Source organism: Chenopodium quinoa, unplaced genomic scaffold, assembly GCF_001683475.1.
Source record: "Chenopodium quinoa cultivar QQ74 unplaced genomic scaffold, ASM168347v1, whole genome shotgun sequence".
Taxonomy (NCBI): Eukaryota; Viridiplantae; Streptophyta; class Magnoliopsida; order Caryophyllales; family Amaranthaceae; genus Chenopodium; species Chenopodium quinoa.
The window spans coordinates 2,711,437-2,733,863 of NW_018742879.1; the positions used below are offsets into that span (position 1 = coordinate 2,711,437).

Below are 22,427 nucleotides of genomic sequence, written 5' to 3' on the forward strand. Positions count from 1 at the left end.
TTTAATCATAATGCATGCCCTATCAATTGCATCCTTTTTTGATCCTATAGAACTTGGGGAAGGAAGCATCTAAATGTCATTGTTGTTTTTGTTTAGTACAAGTATTTAGACATGTAGATGCTGCATCATAACGTTTGTGTCAAACAAAAAATTCGAGGTTTAATATTAGACACGTTGATTATTCCCAAACGACCAAACCTTTTGAGATAGACCTAAATGAAAAGATTCACATTAGACATATTAAATATTCGAAAGAATCCATATAATACTGTGTAAAATCTAATCTATAGTTAAGATTAGATGGATCTACAATATTTTCTTAAAAAAAGTTACATATTGAAAGACAGTTAACCAATCAACAACTAAGATTATATGCTATATGTTGGCCACTTTATTAATTCAAACAGCAAATTTTTTGTGGAAAAACAACTTCGATAAACTCTCAAAATCAATGTCATATTCGAGCGTCTCAATCAACCCATTTAAATTCCTTATTTATGGCGAACAAAGTCATTTACTTGTGAAAAAGGGACCCTATTTTTAGATATGAATGGCTAATATTCTACTTTTTTGCTAACCACTTGTTATATAACCTATGATGTCCCCCCTTGTCAAATTATATCTCCTGTTCAACAAGTGCATAAAATTATATTCTCTACTGTTATCATAATAATAATGTTACTAAAGCATATATTATAATGTTAAATAGTGTTATTCTTTTTTTAGTATCTAAGTTTTCGTTTTTTTTTTTTTTTTTTTTTTTTTTTGCAATATCACAATTGACTAGCCTCCTTTTAGCCATCAACTCTTTCTCTTTGTCACTAGTCTTGGACATGGTGAGTCGTTATATTATCCATTATATTTTCTGATAGGGAAACTCGTAAAGTTGGGAATAGCACATATAATATATTATGTGTACGAGGACAATTCGATCATGTGTTGTTTACACACCGTGTTCATATCTTGTGGCCTTTAACGTAATGTTGGGAATAGCATAATTATAACAACGTGTATAAGGAGTGAGGGCAATTTAATCTGTGCTATTGAATTTTATTTACATTACTATCTTTTAATACTTTGCTCATACAGTCATACAGATAATATTGAGAGTTAATATTCGAAACTTATGAAAAGTCTTATGTGAGTAGCGATCAAAATAGAGAGTTTATTACACTTTTTAGCTTAAGGAGTGACTCATATTATTCAATTACTTTATAACCTTAGGAATTTGAGATTACCTTTATTCAATTACTAACCCTGTCGATTCTAAAGTACTCGTGTATTTTATTTAAACCGTAATATAACAATTGATTAATGATTTTAGACTAAACAAAGTTGACACAATGTGAAAAGTGTCAATAGTTTATCAAACCTCCTCTAATCAAGACAGTCACATATATTCTTTCATGCATAAACAGTTCTTACAAAGATTATAAATCCTACCTAATACAACTGCAGGATCGGATGATCTTGGTCTTATACAGAACACTTAATTATGTTCTTAATTGCTGTATATTTTTTTCTAAAATGCACCTAGCTTTTATGCTCTACAAATGATCTGGAAAAGTGTTTTCAACACATTATTGACTATCTAAACCAAGAAAAATCAGAAATGAAACATAAAAAAGTTTAGGGAATAAAGTTGTATACTTAGGGGTTTTTTTTTTTTTATTATTATTATTATTATTTTTAAGAGAGAAGTTGTGTACTTTTTTTTCTTGTTTTTTTTTTTTTTTTTTTTTTGAAACATAGAAGTTGTGTACTTAGTTTTTTTTTTTTTTTTTTTTTGAATCAGAGAAGTTGTGCACTTAGTTTAAAGAAAAGAACCTACCAAAAAACAGTGGAAAACAATTTTTAAAAAGGATACCTAAAAATAAAAAATAAAATAAAAAAAAAAAAGGTTTGGTAGAGCAGCCATAGAAGATTGTGTCCTTTATGGGGGAAATATTATAGTGAAAGACAAAGATAGATCTTGGAGGCATTTCATCTGGAGGTAAGGAAAAAGGTGATAAACTGTCATTCAAGCTTCAAGCATATTGACCCCACTTATTTTACAACTTTACCATCCATTAATCAAAATCACTTGTAATTCTCTATTTATATACAACACTTGCACTAACTTATTGCTAAGGGCCTAACATACAACTTCATTTTGCTTTAAATTATCTCATCACCTTCTCATCTTCACTCACAAAGTCTCAATTAAATTACTACACTTACTTTGTTTTTTTTTTCTATGGCGACGGCGATTTACTCACCTTACAAGGGTAACGAGGGTGGTGTAACGTACCCTCGAGATGCATCGTTCTCCTCGTACCTTGATACAGCCGAGAGGGACTTTGTTAGGACTCTAGCGGAATCTATTAATAATAGTCCCACTCCATCTCGAGAAGTTTCCACCCCACGAGCAATGATCGTAGGGAGGAACAATTCTCGAGCTCAAAGGAGTGGTGAATCGGATGTTTTTGGGGCCGAGAGATACTTCAACGAAAAGATTGGTGATGATAGAAAAAGCGGTAGGAGTCATGTCGTCGTACCAAGCAAGGGTGGAGGTCATGGTGGCGGGATCAATAGGCATAGGCACCATAGAAGAGAGAAAAGAGATGATTTGTTAGAAGGGACAAAATCATCAAGGAGTAATATTAGTAGTACTAGTAGTCTTAAGTCACCAACTCCAAGTCTTAAATCCGAAGGAAGTTTTAATAGCCAAATTGGGTTGTTATTGCCTAAGAAACTTTTCTCCGGTTTTCAATGTAAAGGTTCTTGTTTTGACAAGAAATCTGTTTATACTACAAACACTACTCACCAAAAACCTCAATCTTCTCCCAAGTCATACCAAGGGAATGAGAATGGTTATCGAAAAAGCCGGTCTACTCATCATCAAGAACACTTTGCATTCCCCATCATAGACACGGCTTCTTTTCACTTAGATCAACCTAAGAAATCAATAGATGTGTTTGGAATTCACCAACTAGGCAAGCAAGAAATCGAACACAACCTCGAAAGAAAGCTTTCGATCCTATCATGGGACGCGATCCCAAACTCCCCTACCACTCCATTCACCATCTCGTTAGCAAAGAAAACAACTAGTCCTAGTGTAAGAACCGAAGATGATGAAGATGTATGTAGTGATGCAAGCTCCGATCTTTTCGAGATTGGAAATCTTTCCGGTGTTCCCGGTAGTCAAACATCAACCCCTTATTATGCACCCAGTGAAAGGAGCATCGAGTGGAGCGTAGTTACAGCTAGCGCGGCTGATAACTTCTCTTCCTTTTCTGACCACGACGATGATCACAAAAGCACCATCCCTCGACATAGAAGTCATAAGAACATCACCCTAGAGAGAAAAAAGGTGCAAAGAAACTCAAATTCGGGTGGAATGTTCCTAGGGTGTACGAGTCACAAAGCCGTCGATGTTATAAGAAACTACCATCAACCATGAATCGACATCAATCGTGCATTGTTGTTATTGGTGTATGCCTAATAAATCTATTAAAATGGTCACTTTAGTATGATTTTCGTACAATTATGTCAATGTATGGCATTTTTATGATGATTAGTTCCTTAGTGATATGGTAAGATAAGATATTGTTATTATTGAATTAGAGCTATGAAATCATGTATTAGACCTACCAAAATTACTATGAGAATGATATATAATTATAGATTTCTAATATCTTTATGGCAATGATGAACAAGAGCTTTATTCTTTGCTTTCTTGTCAACCAAAGTTAGAGCATTTCATGGGACAAAAATTGGGAACCCGGATTATTTATTTTCTTTCATAATTTTTTATAAAATTGATGGACCTATTATTCTAGATGCACATTTGCCTAACCACATTGCCACACCACATTGGTTCTTTGCCAAAATTGTTTTATTGGCTTTTTCTTGAGTTGTCACATTATTTTACCGATTATATATTGTACTCATTTCTCACACGTTCTAGAATTTTTATTCTTCAATTCCTTTTGGTAGGCATAGGTGGGTGGAGATGGAGAGTCTTTAAATCTTAGTTGTAGTACCATTTTGATCTATTAACCGTCACCAACGTATTGCTAGTCTAATTTAAACTAGTAATGTAACAGCCAAATAATGTTAGACATTTAGAGTGTATGTGGGGAGAGCCCTCTCTTATTTGAGGAGAGGCCGCTGCTGGGAAGCCACAGAAAGCCACGCCCGCGGCCTTATGTGCCGCGCCCTCTCTAAGGGCGCGGCCAGGCATCTCCAGAAAATTGGGTGTGAATGAAGTTCACCCTTTCCGCGCCCGCAGGTTAGGCTGCCAAGCCCGCGACCCTCTGGCAGTTGCGGTTTTTCGATTGAGAGATTAAAAAGGAGAATAATCAGTTTTTCTCTCTTGTTCTTCTTCTCTAAGATAATTCTCCACACTTTTCATAGAGAAAACTTGCAATCTTCTCTTTGAAAACTCTTGAAATTTAGCCTTCCTCGTGAATTATTCATCGTATTTCCATTCTAGTGCTAAGAACGAAATTGTCGTCAATTGTATCTCAAAGAGGATTTCCGGTTTGACCCAAGCACCGTGTGGGGGAAATAAACCTCTTTAGGAAAGTGTATACACGCCTTTGACAGTGTATCAAGGTTTGAGTCTTACGGGACATCATCATTCTCATGTTCATGTTCGTTTCTGTCGGCTTGGAGGAAAGGCAAGTTTGATTCTTCACACTAGTGTAGTCTTTGTAATTTTTAGTAATTTCTTGACTTTTCTAATACTTGATTGTAATACATTATATTGTATTTGATTTTATGATTTATTTTGCAATCATATAATTTAGGTTTTGTTCCCACACAATTTTTAAGTGTTTTCTTTTATTGAAATCACTGTAAACCTAACAAATGTGAGCAGAGGTACTGAGGTAGTATTTCATACTTAGACTACTAAGCTAAAAGAGTACGTTATTTATCCATGAAAAACTCAAAAATGTTTGAAATGTCACAATTATGTTTGTATGAAGTATAAACATGTCCATAAAAGAACAAATCGAGCAATTTCGTTAGCAAGCAATAATAATGAAGGCGTTCGACACTTATTCCTTTGCCAATTCTAAGTGGGGATAAGTGAGGGAAGGTAAGAGACGAGCCTTAATTAATTACAAGGGAAGGAATGAAGAGGGTGGGAGTGGGAGTTGGGGTGGGAGGATACAACTAAAGTACTAGTCATAATAGCTGCTAAAGAATGTCCCAAAAACGACCCACAATGCTATAGCAGCCAGATATATTTTTAAGTATACTACAAATATATCTCAAAATCTCTTATCTACTCTTTAATTATATATTTAAGTTTAAATTTTTTTAATATGAATGTATATTGCTCTATTATACTTCGTATTCTTTACGGGTGTGCCCTGCTTTGAAAGCCATGATAGCAACTAAATTCAAGCGCGGGCTGTATATTGTACGTGTACTTTTTTCATTGGTTGATTTTGAAACAGGTTGGTTCAAGTGATGATCATATATATACATATATATGGACCTTATTATAAACAAGTTCATAGAGTAATAAGTTGTTATAGTAACAGGTGAAAGTGATCATAGTATGTATAGAAGTGGTGGAAGATAAGAATTTGGATAGTGAAGTTACAATATATTGGTTATGTATGGGCCATAGAGTTTGTAATACACTAGCTTCACTACTGAAGTATGTCACTGTTATCAGTAATTGTGTTTTCAGTGATGAAGTTGTATATGTGGAAAATTAAACGGTAAAATGTAAGTGTAAATGCAGCACATGAATCACTAAATGCAGCACAACTTCAAAAAGTTTTTCTTAAAAAGTTTGAAAGAAACGTAAGATACCCCAATAATTGACAAACTTTTTTCTTTTGGTTGGTTCAGAAAATATTGAAATTCAACTCTTTTTTTGTTTTTTTACAAATATCTCAATATACCTAAAATGAGATTAGGTTTATACTTCTTTGATTTTTGAAAGGTATATATTGTAAATTCAAAAATATCTCAAAAAATATAAACGGAGAAGAAAAATGAAAATGGGTCTAATAGAAACTAATAAGAACCAACAAAAATAGATAACACTTTTTTTTTTTTTTTTGAAGGGGAGGATAAAATATCATTAATTGAAAGTCATACGGCATCTACAATAAGCATTATAGAAAAGTAAAATACAATCTAAATTAATCAAGTAAAAATCCTCTTTAAAGAAACTATGATGATGAGAAACTAGATCTAACGATGAAGCAAAGTCCCCGATTGTTCGCTGAATTATGTCGCCTTCTGTGAGGGAGTCCATCTTCTTGACATAATTTTGGGAAGAAAATTCATTACTTGACCATGTCGATCGCATCCTCAATTCTAACGCCAATTGCAAAATTATACGAATAACAACCCATGAATCCAATCTTTCAAATAAAACCCTAAAAATAAATTTCAATCTTCCACAAGGGAAGAGAAGAAAGACAAACACCAAACTCTCACAAAAGGAGAGAACAAACCCAAAAATTGGGAAGAAAACTCTCATAAAAAGAGAGTAAGGAGGATTATTAATGACTAAAAAACAAAAAATAAAGGAAATGAAGAAAGAAATGGGGCTTACCATCATCAAAGAGATGATGATGGTAGCCCCTTGCGGCTGCCAAAGATTTTAGGGTTTTTTTTTAGAGAGGGAGATAGGAAGAGGCGAGTGAAAGTTTTTAGGTAGGCTTTCTTTTAAATAGCGTAAAAATTAAAGTATTGTATTTAAAATAGATAACACTTAATAATACTCGAAAATAGAATAAAGAGTCTTAAATATTCCATGTTCAATAGATAGTGATTTGTCTTACATCTTTTCTCTCCAAAGTAGAGACATATGCTTTACCTTGTTATATTATACTTTACACAATGTTTGGTATTAATTTGCTTAAAGATAACTACTTAAATGAAGAGATATACAAGACATAAACAACCAGGAATGTTCTGAAGGGGCCAACTGCTCTACATAATGGCAACACACCATAATATAATCTTTTGGTCTATAAACAATCAAAGGCCCTATATATTATATATGGACCACACCATAGAGGTACCACGATGATTAAATCATTCTTGGCTAAAACCATTTGATGATTTTAACAATTCAACCACCCTAATATTAATGCCTTCCTAACCAGTTTGAGTGATGGAATTGTGTTATGTTGAGCCATATGCTGTCCATTGTGATTCTCGAATCTCTTTATACTACTGTTATTTCTCTATATATTTCACAATAATTGATATAATTTGACTATTTGCACAATTGATCTATTAACTTAACGGTATTTTTATACTAATTTCAAAAATTCAAATGCTATCATGTAAAATACTGTTATGTTAGTATTAATATCTATTTTCAAAATATGTACTTCCTTCGTTTTATTTTTATAGTCACAACAGTTTGACTTTTACACAATTCATGTATTCCACTTTGATTAGTTTAGATGATTTATAGGCTTATGGTCGTGTAAAAATATAATCATGTGAAATCTTGTTAGATTTATTTTGATTTATACTATTTTAACATCAAATGTTAATAACTTTTAAACATTGGTAATTATAAATATTAACGATGGAAATAATGCATCAGCAAACGTGAAAAAAAAAGTGTTACAACTATAAAGGAAACAGATGAAGTATTTTTTATAAATTTTACTAACATATATTTTCATACATAAATAGCCAGACTTGTCTATTTGCATGAGTGTTCACGTGTTTAGTCAAACTACATCAATTATTTTAAAATATATGTATTGCATAAAATTTCAGTTATAGATACCATTATGCAAACTGTAGTAAAGATGAGTATTGAAATTTCAACTAAAATAAAATGTCATTAGATTATAATGGAGTGAGAATGGACAGTCCCTTTAGTTTCATACAGTTTTGTCATTTGGGTAGGAAAGTTAATAGGTAGGGGTAATTTTGTCATTTGGATTTCATTTTCACTCCTTGGTATGTACTATGTACGAATGTGTACCTATTTACAGTGGGTCAAGTAATAGTAAACGGAAGAAGTAATAAACTCTAAAAATGCAATACTCCAAGCCAGATCAAAAAAGGCCTTCTATCGGTATGAAGGTATGAAAGTTTCATACATATACACTTGAATGACTCTCTTGACACCTGAAAAAACAAAGGTGAACTAGCACATGAGAATAATATCATTTTTTTTTTTTTTTTTTTTTTTTTTTTGCTTTCATTTCAACCTTTTGTGACTTACCTTGTAGCTTGGCAGCCTCTGACTTGGTTAATTTGGCAAAGAATACAAAGGAAGAATTCTCAAGAGAGCAAGCAAGGAAACGATGGTCACTGACATAAATCATGTTAACACAAGTACACAATGAAGCATCTGGAATAATAGAAAGCCATCTGAACTTAAAAATAAGATGTTTTACCAGTCAATTTCTTTCAGCAATTTGATATAGTCAGACTTCTCCCAAGACTTGCCTTCCACGTATATCCGACATATCTACATATGCTGAAATTAGCATATATGAATCACACACAAAAATGATGATCAGATGCTAGAAGAAAAAAAAAAACTGGGGTCAAATGTGAATCAAATTAACTATGTAGAATAAAAACAGAAGCTCTTCAATGCCCAGTCGAGCAATTTTTGCAGTCTGTCGGGTAAGTGAACAAAGAGAAGGGCACTAGATGCACTAGTGCAAAGCTTTTTGTACTTTTTTTTATAGTACTAGTAATAAAGACTAGATGCACTACTCTTACCACAAAATGTACTAGACACCTTAATATTGCAAATCCTGAAAAACTTTTTTCCAACCAAATCACTCACATAATGAGTACTTGCAACCAGAACTCATCCATTACCCACAAAACCTGTACACTCCTGGAAGATATTAGAGATATTACCCACTAAAAGGTTAACTTCTTACCACTAAAAGGTTACAAATCTCCTCACCGCCATTAGAGGAACGGAAAAGGAGGGGAAAGATTGAATATGAAAGTCAACTTCTTACCACTAAAAGGTTACAAACCTCCTCACCACCCATCACATCAAATACCTGCTGCATAACTCTTATCTCTTTCCTTACATGCATCTCTCCACTACTCCAAGCCAACCCCAGACCAAGAACCAATTGAAAATGAGAACCAGGGAAAGGTCTACTTCGGTACTCCCTCCAGCAAGGGAAACCTTAAAGTTGCGTTTGGAATCCATATAAGTCTGATCTGTCATTCAAATTTCAGATTGAAAATTTGCAGGTTTTCAAGACTAGAGTTTTCAAGTGTCTGGAATTATGGATTATCCTTGGTTAGGGAAACAAAGATCATGTAAGACAGGTATGGGTTTGCTGACTCCCAAGTTTGAGAATCTTTTATCTTCACTAGGGTGGTTTCAACATGGGTACAGCTCGGTCAACTGACAAGTCTGAGCATCACATATGAACACAACACATGGACCATTTTGGCATGAAGTTCTCTATCAAAATCTTCAAAAAATTTCAAGCATAACAATACAAGTAATAGGCATGAACTCACACCTGTGGTTTACGAGTGCATTCTTCAGGAGTCATATCTGTGACAAGGAAAAAAAAAATGAGTTAGTCAATATAAAGCCTACATGACAACCAAGGTGACATAACAACAGGTTTAGCTTACCCAGCCATAGGCCCGTAGATAAAGATTAATTCAATATTATGAAGTAACCATAATTGGCATTACAATGGTATTAAATCTAGCCCGCTTTGCAACATTGTATAGGTTTTTGAGCTTACTACAACTGCAAATGATCCGAGAGTTAATCCATGAATTCATCATACATTCATACAAATGGCGTAAAAATTAACAAAACATCCTTTTGTTAAAGGGGAACGTTCGATTTTTGTGGTCAAAACTTGTAAACATGACTTTTTTTTTTTTTTTCTCCACTACAATACCTATTAGTAGAAGTACACTATGATAATCTTCAAAAAGTACTAATTAAAATAAATCTAGTAGGTCACAAATTGTAACTCAATGAACACTGAACAAAACTTAGATGGCATTAGAAAGACAAGCCAATTATGGCAACAAGTTTGACATATGTTAAGTAGTTTAATAGAATGGTTTTTCTTAAAAAAAAATAAAAAAAAAAACACACACACACACGCACACACCCACAGCTTAAACAAGAATAGCATGATTTTCTATTTGCCTCAGTAACCAAACAATGTAACAAGGACCAATGACTATCTTATGTTGAGACTAGTCTGCTAGTCATAAAGACAGAACTATACAGTTTGATGACAAAGTATTAAATAACTATACTTAAATATGTAGTGACGGACTTACAAAACTGTGGTCAGTTCAAGCTCATCAATTTTTTCAAAAGAAACACTAGTCCCAACTATCAAGTTCCTGATAAGAAGAAAATAGCACGAAGTTCTTTCCTTTCCCAAGTACACCAATTCACTGACAAATATCATTATACCACATAGCCCAACTAACCAACTTTAAGACATAAAATCAATAAAAACAGCTTCAAGACCATAATTCATTACCGTGTAGCAACTCATAAAGAATCCTCAAGATATAGAAACTAAAATAATGAACATCACACATTAGCAACCTAGCAATTCCTACCAATATACAATTTCAAAGTAAAGAAGCTTCCAAAACCTTTGTCCATAAAAATAGAAATTAAATTAAACACTCACAGCTCCAACCAATACGATCCATAATCAATTCTATATCAGTATGAGGGCCATTTTCATTTAGCTTTTCCAATGTCCGATCGATTTCCTCATCACAATCTACTGATGTGAGTACAAACGTTCGAGATTGCGTTTCTGGATTTGCAAAATTTAACATCATGCAGCAAAAGAGCAGAAACCTTTATTAGCAAGTAGATATTTTAATTTAAGCAAGAAAAGAATTTGTAGTGAAGGAGAATCAACACTTGAGCACTACTTCAAAAACCCGCGTAGGCATATCGATCAAACTACACAAATTAAATGTCATTCTGACAAGTAAAAATATGAGGAACAATATCTACCTAGAGATAGCAACATACCGAACCGAACTCAAACATGGCTGGACTAAGTTTTAATTTATCTATCATGTTGGAACAAAAACATGAACTCATCTCAAACTAAAAACCTTTTATGAGCTTGGCGTCATCAAAATGATCAAACTACACAAATTGAATGTATAATCCTAAGAAGGCTCCCCTCCCACAATTACGAAAAGGTGGCTGTTGAGTGTTGAGTTCAGTTAACACAATTGACGATAGTGAATATGTATGACTAGCTTGAACATTTAATATTTTACATTCATTAATTTTATTATCAAAGAGTCTGAAAACAAAAACATTGGCCTTCAAAGGCTTGTATATATATATTTCAATTATAATGTGAAAAGTTGGGTTGAAGGGGATGTTAGAATAAGTTGAGGGAGGCCAAATATGACTTGGCTTAGGGGGGAATAGATAAAATGAAAAAAAAAAATACTTAACATTAGAGGTTGGATTTACCAAAAGATGAACCAAATACAAACAAACTTCAGACATACCTCTTCCATGCCAGAAGTAGAAGATCCTGTGAAGATAAGCTAAGGTAAATAAGTTGGGTGTAAAGATCACAAATGCAAAGTCAAGCTAACTCTAATTGTAACAAAAATTTCAGTCAGATTGTAGAACATGATGCATCATAAAGTGTAAGCACATATTATCGGAGTATCAACATTAACAAACTTGGCCAAAAGCATTATAAGATAGTTCCTCGTCAATAATTTGCATTAATTTATTTTCCCATAGAAAGAAAAAATGAATTACAATTGCCTGTGTGCTAATGGTAGGGGTGTCTGTACTCTATATCCTAAGGTTAGATTAATTATTCAATAAGGATCAATCTAATATAAAATGGTATTTATCAACAAGAATCAATGATGCAGGAAACATGAAACATATAAACGTAATTAAATCACCTCTGTAAGCTAGCTCACCTTTGCCTTCAGAAGGTGATTCATCGGACAAGGCAGCATCAGAACAACACGACTCTAGAGAACCTCCTTTACCCCTTTAGTCGGCACCAAGAGGTTGCAGTACTTGTTTCCGTTTCCGATCCTCCTCTATGATTAAAATCAATTATCAATATCAATAGGAATATGATAATTTTAAAGATTAAATGCCTCCGCCTCACCTTTGCCATGTAAGTTCTTGGAAGAAGAAGCAGCATTTCGACGTGGTTTTGAGTCTAAAACTGATCAAACCAAACCAAACCAAACTACACGAGTAAACGCAAAAATTAGGAAAGTATATACTTGTATATAATCAAATTACAAAACTCCTTAAAACGATTGACTCATAATAATGCGCTGGACAACCATAGTGACGTTCAAATTCATTAATCTGCACAAGTATAATTATTCATTTTTTTTTATTTTTATTTTTTTGCAATACTTATTACATTAATTAATCAATCATACAATTATCATAGTTCAATTCTAACAATTAAAAGGTTCTGCAACACATTAGCAACCTGATAATTTGATTCAATAATCAAATTAGGTTCGTAATTTTAGGGAGAAAACGCACATTTGATTCAATTATCATGTTAGGCTAGTAACAAAATCGCTTGTTATAATCTTTCATAACATTAGTAATTAGAACCAATAGTTCAATAATTCGAACCCTAAATTAACTATAGTGACAATTAAATTAAATCAACGATAAAACCTAGATTGTGAAATTGATATTCGATGACTACAAAAAAAAAACAATAACTTACCTCTAAAGCTGCTTCAATTGGAGGATAGAAATATCAGAGGTTGCCTACGTGGAGTGCGCTTCATTGGAGAAAGTTGAGTGCGCTACAATAGGAAACAGAGAGAAAGAGAGGACAGATAGGTACGTTCATCCCGTTCTTTATAAAACTAGTAATCCTATAGCGTGCGATAATCCGACGTGATTTTTATGTCGTAGTTAACCAATAACATAATACTATAGCGTGCGATAATCCAAGGTGTTACTTCTCGGTGCTGTTTAATTTTTTATTTTTAAATATTTGGATCATACAACTATACTATAGTAATATATTATTTCTAATCTTATATATTATCTTTATAGTAATTGTATTCCTTTTTATTTCATATTCTATAAACTTAAAATAATTACACAAGATTTTAATACCTTTTAATTAAGGGAGAATGAGCTATGATTGAGAAGGTTGAAATATGATGGACAGTGAGGGCCAAAAATACTATATTAACATTTATATTACCATTATATAGTTGTACAATAGTGGGTTCAATCGAAAAAAAATATTTTTTTTTCATGGTATCGATTTGAAATCTGATGAAATAATAATAATTATTAAGTGTGTTTTCTGTTAAATATTTCTGTAATAATTTTACCAACTTATAACATTTTTTTTTATTTAAAAAATCTCTTAACTATTACTAAAACAGGTCCTATTTACATAGATCATTTTGGACATATGTCAAGCAATCATTAAAAAATTTCCCGCCAATAATATATATGATGTCAGCTTTAAGTTTTATTTTTAAGAAATTAATCTACTTAGCTTTTTTTTTTTTAAGCACATTGTATAGTTTTTTTTTGGACTGAATTAATTCATTTATAAAATGTCATAAGGCATTTATATTGTATAGTTTTATTGGGAATAACATGCATCATTAATATAATATAATGTACACTATTTTAAAATATTTTCAATACAACTAATCTAAAATAATTTTTTTTTCCTCAATTGTAGTTTTAATAAATTTTGCCTTATGATTTCATCTTTCTTACATGCATTGCATTTGTTTATTCCAAATAAGTTGCCTCATTTTTATATTATATAACAAATTAATTATAGAAAAAAATGTTATTACTACCGTGCATCGCACGGACACCTACCTAGTGCTTTTATCGTTTTCATGCTGAGTTTAATTACTTCCTCCGTTCTTTTTTACTTTACCCGCTTTGACTTTTACATTATTCACCACCCCTCCTTTGACCGTCTTTTGTGAACAATATGTAAGGAAAAACATATTCATGCGAGATTTTTTTGAATTCGTCTTAATAAGTACTATCATAATATAAATTTTATGATTTTACTTATGGAGAATTAAAGTTATTGATAGTTAAAGTTATTGATCGTTAAAGTTTTGCATTAGCAAGCGTGATAAAAGAAACAGGTCAAGTAAAACAGAATAGAGGAAGTATTACCTAAGTACTTTTATCATTTTTATGCTTAGTTTAAATATACTTAGATTTAGCAAGTGACAGGCTAAAGTCGTATCACCTAATCAAAAGTAATTCCTAAAACCACTAGCTAAAATAGATAGGGAACTAGGGTCGAATCCACAAGAAACAGCGTTCTTCTATTCCTAATAAATTATTATAATCCAAATTATCAAGAAACAAATAAGGTTTGTATGAATTAATCTAAGAGAGTAATTAATACTAAAAGGTCTAGGGTCATAGGTTCACCAATAATTAATACTCCGGGATAAAACGTAACAATCAACAATCGATATTGCAATTAACATGATTAACAGGCTCTCGCAATTTATTAATCAACATAGGTCTAACAGGCTCTTGCAATTTACTAGATCTAAGTTCCTATTGAAAATAGCCTTTAATATCAAATTAACATCTACTCGATTCATCAATTCAATATTGCTATACTTTTACAATAAGCTAGTTAAGTAGTTTTTGAGGATACATCTATATGATAGCTTCGAAGAAGTTCTACAGGCTAGACTGCAAGGTACAGTGCATAATGTAGAAACACTCTTTGATGCTAATGGATGAAAAAGTGTAATGAATGGCTTGCAAATTCTTAAGGGACATCAATCTTTTATATGTTCTACTGGTGTATGATTACTTGATTAGAGCAGTAAGATAAAGGATCTACCAAAACAATGAAAATACTCAACCTTTCAAGGTATCAACAAAATCAATTTTTTTTCAACTATTAATAGTTTCTGTCAGCTATCCATGCACTTAAACTTCAAAGACACTTAAGAAAACGTTATGTTACATGAATCGGTCAGTTTCAGCAATTTCCATCACTTTCAATTCAGTTCCATAATCGAAATCATTAATACCTTGATTCTAACAAGCCTAAACTGGTTCTATTCTACATCCTCTATTGCAAATGATTGTCATGTTGTGACATTGTAAAAGAGTGGTGTAAGATCCACAAACATTTTTCGAAAAGTAGTGGAAACTTATTAAGGAGTTATTTTCTTCACCTAACAAAAACTTCTCCGTTAATGATTGGCTTGCAACTGGAAATGACTTCGTATAATCGGGTATAAAAATAATAGGATTGTGTAGGATGGTGTTCAACATGAAATGTACAAAGAAGTTCCAAGCTAAAATAGTTCATAGGAACCAATGGATGCACTAGTATGCAATTCTTACACTACATTTTTAACTCCTTGATTTAAATTAATCATCTCATCAATTAACAAACTAATAGTGCTCAAAACTTCTAGATATTGATGCAAAAAATTCACTTGTATTTCAGCAGAATTCTCAATATATTTATATATATATTAATCAAAATTTCCCATATCTAAATTTGTAGAAACAAAATGTAAATTACCCTTAAAAGAAAATGTGCATATTATCAAAATCAACCCAATAATCTATATTCAATTATCAGATATAAAATGTAAATTACCCACATAATTATAAAAATAGGATGATAAAAGAACCAAATTTGCATAATACAGAAATCCAAATTAATTTAAAGTCACATATTCAAATCAAAGGGTATATAACGAAGTACAATTTAATTAAATTCTGGGCAAATTGGCAGTGAAAAAACGCTGTGAAATAAGTAATTAGCTTAGAGATTAGCAAAATAATTAGAGTGAATAATGATGAAGTAAGTACCTTGAAACGACGAGTTTCGGCAAGGTGTTGAACACCAGAGAAGAACTGAAGATCGTTTGCTGAAACGCTTACCATCTTCTCCAATTCAAGCCACCACCTGAAATGATGCTTTGCAGAGAGTATATCAAAGAAGGGTAGTGTTGGAATTTGACAATTTTTGAGTTTTTGATTTTTGAGTGCGTTTGATTTACTTGATATTACTAATTTTAATTTAACTTATTTGAATTTATCGATCCTTTCATTCCTATATACTTAGGCGTAGTTCACTTCACCTTATTTAAATTTATCGATCCTTTTATTCCTATATACTTATGAGATCAACTTCTGAGTTTGACTTTGGAAGATGCAGACCAAGCTCAAAGCTAGAGGGAGAGTTAAGAGACAAAAGTTGGGATGTTGTGATTCCTCTTTCCCACCAACGAGTGAAACTCCTTGACTAGGCAGAATAGAAAGGGCATCCGAACCAATAAGTATTGTGTAAAAAGGATATGTACACCAATAAGTACTTGTGATGAAAGTTTTAGCTCCAACTAAAGCCATGTTCTATTCACCTTGAAAAATAAGTTCAAATAAGAGTTACACTTTATGTTCCTAAAGATATACTTGCAACAATTTGATCAACATGTGTGCCAATACACAAGTTTGACCATAAATATATGAAACTATGTATCACTCTTTAAAATTTGATTGACACCTTCACCAACATCCTTGGTCTTGTCGAGTTGCCAAACAAACATAATTTGGTTGGAGCCATCACATAGAGGCGGCCACTAGATGTTCGAAATCCCAACAATCTAGTTATCTAGTAATAGTTGTTGTAAAATAAGAGGTTTTCAATAAGGAATCATTAAAGTTTAGAGGACCTGTTTTCTCTATAGAGATGCCACAGTATTAGTTTTGACTACGAAAAAGAAGTGAACAATTAGATAAAAGTTTGATCTTATAATCAATGGAATAAAATCGGTGTGTCATGAAGCAAATTAAAATCCACTGACTTGAAAACGAAATTTCGGCGCAACCGGGGTGCTCAATTGTATTTGTCGGCACGTTCCTTAAGGTTAACACACAACTTCCACACAAAGGCCCTTTTGGGTGGAAGGTTGGAGCCAAATAACTTATGTCCAATAAAGAAGAGAATTTGTTTAGCTTATGAGTTTTTAATCTCTCGTGTATTATAATAATAAAAAAAATGAACAAGCTATTCATAAGCAAGAATATAAGATGAAAAGAATAAATCTAGTCATCAAAAGGATGATTAAATAAGAATAATGAGATTGATTAAGTCACCATAATCATTCACTTTAATGGGGGGTTACAAGGGAATCCAAGATAAAGAAGAATATCAAGAGAATGAATTTAGAAAAGAAAAAGTCTAATCCACAACCCACCCGTAGACAAACGTGGTAGGCCACAACTTACTTGTGGAGTGAACTGATTAAACTCTAAAACCAAGGCATTTATCTATTTATTCTAACAAATCACATCTTCCTCTCTTTACTACAACAATCCCCAACTAAAGAGATGGAAGAGAACAACAAAAATAATAAGAAGCTACATATTGGGCTTAAGAGGAGATTAGTACATAACACTAAGATATTACATATGCAAATTGAAATCTAGTGCTTAGTGAAATGAGGCAATGAATTACAAGTATAAGGGTGGACAACATGGTTCGAAAATGCGGTTTCGGTCGCGATCGCAAAAACGGTCGCGTAATTCGGTTAAATTGATGCGTTAGTCACGTATCGCATCGCGGTTTTCACACAAATTTCTTTATGTTTATTATGAATAAAAGTATTATGATTTTTCTCATAATATTTGGAAATTTTATATTCTAATAAATACTACTTCTATTGTAAATGGAGTACATTTTAAAAATTAAACCCCCTATTGTGTGTAGTAGACTAGTAGTAATTGAAAAGGGGAAAAAGGGTGTGGGGGTCACGTGGGAAAAATCAAAAAGAAAAGAAGAAGATATGGGGGAGCCACCTGTTACTTAGTAATCAGCTGGTGGGGTCAGGTCAAATTTCAAAGAAAAGTAAAAGGGTAACCTTTTCAGTTGTCATGCAATCCCCTCCCAACCACATGTTATTTTTTCAATAAAAATATCTTTATGCTGCAAAACAATCGACTTTAATGGAGAACTCGAAAGCTCACCAAAAAACTACTTAAGAATCTCGCAATATTTCTGAAAAAGCCCTGATTCGCACGTTATCACGGGCGGTTCATGAGTATATCGGTCGAATCGGACCATTCAGTCCAAAAATGCGTTGTATTTCAAAGATCTGCACCACGATGATAAAACTCGGTTCGATAAAAACGAAATCCGTAACGAATCGCTCGAATCGTGATGGTGTGGCCGCATTTTCGAGCCATGGTGAAACCCTTAGACTCTTGATGAAGGAGTGGACTACTAACCTTGAAACTCCATGATTTAATTCTGACCCTCAGATCACATACCTTTGTCCAAAAATTTACTTGAACTCTGTGAAGAGATGCATTTATTTATAGCCAAGTAGATTCATCTTAAGTCTAGTGGAATACTACTAACCTTGAAACTCCAAGATTTAATTCTGACCCTCACATCACATACCTTTCTCCAAAAATTTACTTGAACTCTATGAAGAGATGCATTTATTTATAGCCAAGTAATTCACCATAGGTCTAGTGGAAGTTATAGGAAAACCGCCCAAGTTTTTCCATAGAAGATGGCTAGTCTTTACAATCACACAAGTGAATCACAAGCACTTCTTAATAGTACTTAGTCGATGGGGTTAATACATGTTCATAAGAACTCAACAAATGCTACATTGTAGCTATTAACCCCCACAAGACCATGTATTCATTAAGAGCTTAATGCTCAACCTCACCACAATCATAAACAACGGCAATTCCAAAGTTTTAGTGCGTCCACTCAAATATTTGGATTCATTAAGAGTTTAAAGACTCAACCTCAAACGGTGGACCAATCAAGTGCGTCTCAAATAGCACCAACCTAAATGGTTTATTGATTCATTAAAGTTCAAAAGAACTCATTCTCATTCAAGCATTACAACACATGTCTTAGGGATAGGACAGTAATGCTTTTATATTTTCAATTGGGCTTAAAACCTATCCCTTCTGACATTTCCTCAAGCTATTTAGGATGTCCTTATTTATTTCCTTATCATAATGCACAAATCTCTTTGCTAGAATATTTTTTCAATAAGAAAAGCTAGCATGCATGTTATGAAAACCAACATTGACTTGTATGCACAAATGATTAGGAAATTATGTCACGTTTACTTTTACATGAACGAATCAACGAGACATCTTCACAACTTGAGATATGAAAGTTTTACGCAATCAAGTACAATCCTTGTAAATAGCATAGCCACATGAGTGAACTAACTTCATCAATCACCAATCATCAACACTTGCTTTTAGAAAAATTTCAAAACAACCTTTCCGGAAAGCTAGTGTATTTCACAATGTTTTACCTATCAAGATACTTTACAAAGATGATACAAGGCTAAATGCATTTAATAGTTCACTTATAAATTTGTAAAATACCACACCTCAAGTATTTCACCAACAGATGCTATGTTAGATAAAACGCAACGTATATCATATATCACATTGCTAAATGCATTAGCATGTACAACTCAAGACAGATATACTTTAGGATCTCTTCAAAGTATAAAAACTTCATGCTAATTAACACAACTATATTCCACGTGAATGAATTGAACTTTAAATATCTATGAACTTGTAGAAAGAATAAATGAAAGATTATTGAAATTAGAGTCTATAGTTAAATAATTAATTATGTATGTTTACACATATATAATCACTTTAGATACAAAAATTAAGAAGGTGGGGACTCTTGGGAAGGAGGGGATGAATTAGCGGGTGGTTCCTCAATTTTCTTTCCCCTCTCTCTTTGCTTAGCCATGGCTTGTTTCATGGCTTCCTTCCTCTTTTTACTAGCTAGAACTTTGGCTAGGACCCCACTTACATTTGAGGTGATTTTGCTAATGGCTGCTTTATTGTTGTACTTTCAATCATTATGATCATCCTCTGAAGTGTAAACTCTTGTTTGAAATATCCCTTCTTTGACGAGATGATCCTTGGTTTGCAGCGCTTGGAAAGTCATGCATCCACTTGACCTGGAGTGACCGGGGTGCCATATCTCTTGATGTATGTTGCATATTTGATCTTCTATTCCTGTTTCCCCCACCCACCCTTAAAATTAAAAGACCAGCTCTTAATCTCATACAATTAGAGAGAATTTGGAGTGGAGCATTTAGTCTTTTCTTTCTGTTCACCGAAATCTATTTTCCTTTTCCTATCTTCTTGCTGAAATGTTTCTTTTAGGATGAATTGATTTTTATTTCCAACTATACCTGAGAAAGAATAGAGTGTCAAATTCCTTATGTCAATTTTCTATCTTGGCATCACCTCAGCTTTATACTTATTGAATGGATAGGTATTTATTCGCATTTATGCAGAATTGTAGTATCTTTTTTCTACTCAGCTAGGTAAAAAATCAAACTGCAACTTTTTCAGGGTCTAGACCTGAAAGTTGTGGATAATGTTGAAGAGGCTGAATTCATTTTGGTCCATGGCACTGAAGTACTGGGGCTTTCTTCTGGATCTGCTGTTCCAAAGCAACTGGAAGAACTTGAAAAAATATTGGAACAATGTGCTTTAAGAAAAATCCCTATGGTGGTGGCCAATCCAGACTATGTAACTGTTGAGGCCAGAGCACTTCGAGTTATGCCCGGTAGGTTGTTATTTCAAATGTAACAAATTTACACTGTTAACTGCTTTATGCAACATGTCAATTTCTAGCTAAAAAAACCAATGTTTTGACCTGAGTGTAATGTGTTAAACTGTTAGCATTCCCAATACAATATCTGATTTGTTAGCTGTCTGCTTGCTCCTTTTCCTAAATTCTTATGTATTAATTCCCTGTTATGATTTCATTTATAGGAACGCTTGCAGCAAAATATGAGCAACTTGGCGGAGAAGTCAAGTGGATGGGAAAGCCTGGAAAGGTAAATCATGCCATTCTATCCTCTTGGTCATCTTGGTAGATTGAATATTGTTGTTTTTAAGAGGCTAACTATAATGTGTCATTCATCTACTAGTACTAGTATCCTCTGAAATGAGGTAATCATTTATGTCATCCAGTTGATGTCTTGAGATGTTCGCGCTGAATTCTGATGTAATTGTCCTGTAATTCTGTATATGGGGGATTGGTGTTTGTTCTTGTGTCCCACCTATTTAGATTTCACAACTTTAAGATTGGGTAGTTTAAATTAACGGTGAATGTTGATGGTGTGGCGGGTTCAGGGACAGCAGAACATAAATACTGTATGAGACACGATAGGGACAAAACATCCCTATTGATGATACAAAGTACAAACCTTGCCAATTACAATGCTTATTTTTTCCTATGGACAAACAAAATTGGGATGTTTGTCACAGTTGATCACCCTTGTTCATTGCCTTCAAAACTAAAATCTGAGGTTGAACATACTTGGACAGATTATCTATGAATCAGCCATGGCCATGGCAGGTGTGGATGCACCAGAATGCATTGCTGTAGGAGACTCACTGCACCATGACATAATGGGTGCAAATGTCGCTGGAATGCAGTCTGTATTCATCACAGGAGGCATCCATGCGGATGAACTTGGACTTCACCATTTTGGTGAAGTAGCTGAAGCTTCAAAAGTACAAGAGCTGGCGTCCAAATGTGGCGCTTATCCCACCTATGTTGTACCTGCTTTCTCCTGGTGAGAGTATAACTTAGAAGAGTACATTTCTCTCTTAGTGAATATCTCGATCCAAGAAGTTATACTTGATCATGAAAAATACCACCTGAATGTATCTCTTGGCTTGTTTGAAAAGGCAATGTCAATTGTAAAGTCAGCCATAATTCTTTCGTTATTTCTTAATGGTGGGTTTTGGGGGAAATGTATGATGTTTTTACATATTGCTTTTGTAACAATAACATTTACACAAAGTGTTTAAAATTTTTGTTTTTTCTGGCCAACTTTGTAGACTTGTCGATAACATCAGAACAAACTGTTGGTTGCAAGATTTACTGCATAGGTTGCTGAAGTATGTTTCAAATTGGACCAACAAATTCAAGTTTGAGTACTAAAATGTTAATCGCTAAGATATTGCCATATTTTATGTTAATTCTTTCAAAATTAAATATAGTAGTAAATAAAGATTTGAATCAGGGCATTAATGCAATACGGAGTAACTCTGAACATTATCCACGGTCCAAACACTAGTTTTCTTTTTAAAACTCATCTTAATATGGCTCTTATTAGAGCTGGAATTTGGGTCGTGTCGTGCTGCCGTGGGCCATGCTAGTTCGAGCCAAAGGAAGGGTCGGGCCGTGCTATGCCTTCAAATTACACGCTCTAGCCCGCGGCACGGCACGACCCATGTGCCTGGCGGTCCAGGTCGTGCCGGGCCACAAATCAGCCGTTATTTTTATTATTAATTTACTCTATTTCTTTTTATTATATTTATTATTATTATTTATAGTTTTTATTATTATTATAATTATTATTATTATTATGGG

At 33.3% G+C, this 22,427-nt stretch overlaps 2 protein-coding genes and 1 long non-coding RNA gene across 10 annotated transcripts; 2 read left to right on the forward strand and 1 right to left on the reverse strand.

Annotated features, from left to right (window-relative positions):
- Positions 1 to 1,773: 1,773 nt before the first annotated feature.
- LOC110726473 (protein PHYTOCHROME KINASE SUBSTRATE 3-like) lies at positions 1,774 to 3,674 on the forward strand. The gene has a single exon (XM_021905952.1). The coding sequence runs from the start codon at positions 2,237 to 2,239 to the stop codon at positions 3,440 to 3,442; it is 1,206 nt and encodes a 401-aa protein (XP_021761644.1). The 5' UTR covers positions 1,774 to 2,236; the 3' UTR covers positions 3,443 to 3,674.
- Positions 3,675 to 7,767: 4,093 nt separating this feature from the next.
- On the reverse strand, positions 7,768 to 16,261 carry LOC110726474. Of its 8 annotated transcripts, none has more exons than XR_002512374.1 (9): positions 15,842 to 16,261; positions 12,717 to 12,798; positions 12,129 to 12,212; positions 11,932 to 12,057; positions 11,500 to 11,525; positions 9,492 to 10,778; positions 8,385 to 8,467; positions 8,210 to 8,298; positions 7,768 to 8,112 (listed from the first exon to the last, which is right to left on the reverse strand). It is a non-coding gene; the product is annotated as an uncharacterized LOC110726474 (long non-coding RNA). The 8 variants fall into 8 exon arrangements; XR_002512376.1 differs by lacking the exon at positions 15,842 to 16,261 and having other exon boundaries at positions 9,492 to 9,526; positions 9,610 to 10,778; positions 12,717 to 13,274; XR_002512375.1 differs by lacking the exon at positions 15,842 to 16,261 and having other exon boundaries at positions 9,492 to 9,730; positions 10,647 to 10,778; positions 12,717 to 13,262.
- A 2,288-nt stretch (positions 16,262 to 18,549) lies between these two features.
- Positions 18,550 to 21,778, forward strand: LOC110726304. Its single transcript, XM_021905756.1, has 5 exons — positions 18,550 to 18,598; positions 19,944 to 20,020; positions 20,390 to 20,606; positions 20,816 to 20,880; positions 21,374 to 21,778. The coding sequence occupies exons 1-5, from the start codon at positions 18,550 to 18,552 to the stop codon at positions 21,626 to 21,628; spliced, it is 663 nt and encodes a 220-aa protein (XP_021761448.1). The 3' UTR covers positions 21,629 to 21,778.
- Positions 21,779 to 22,427: the final 649 nt, after the last annotated feature.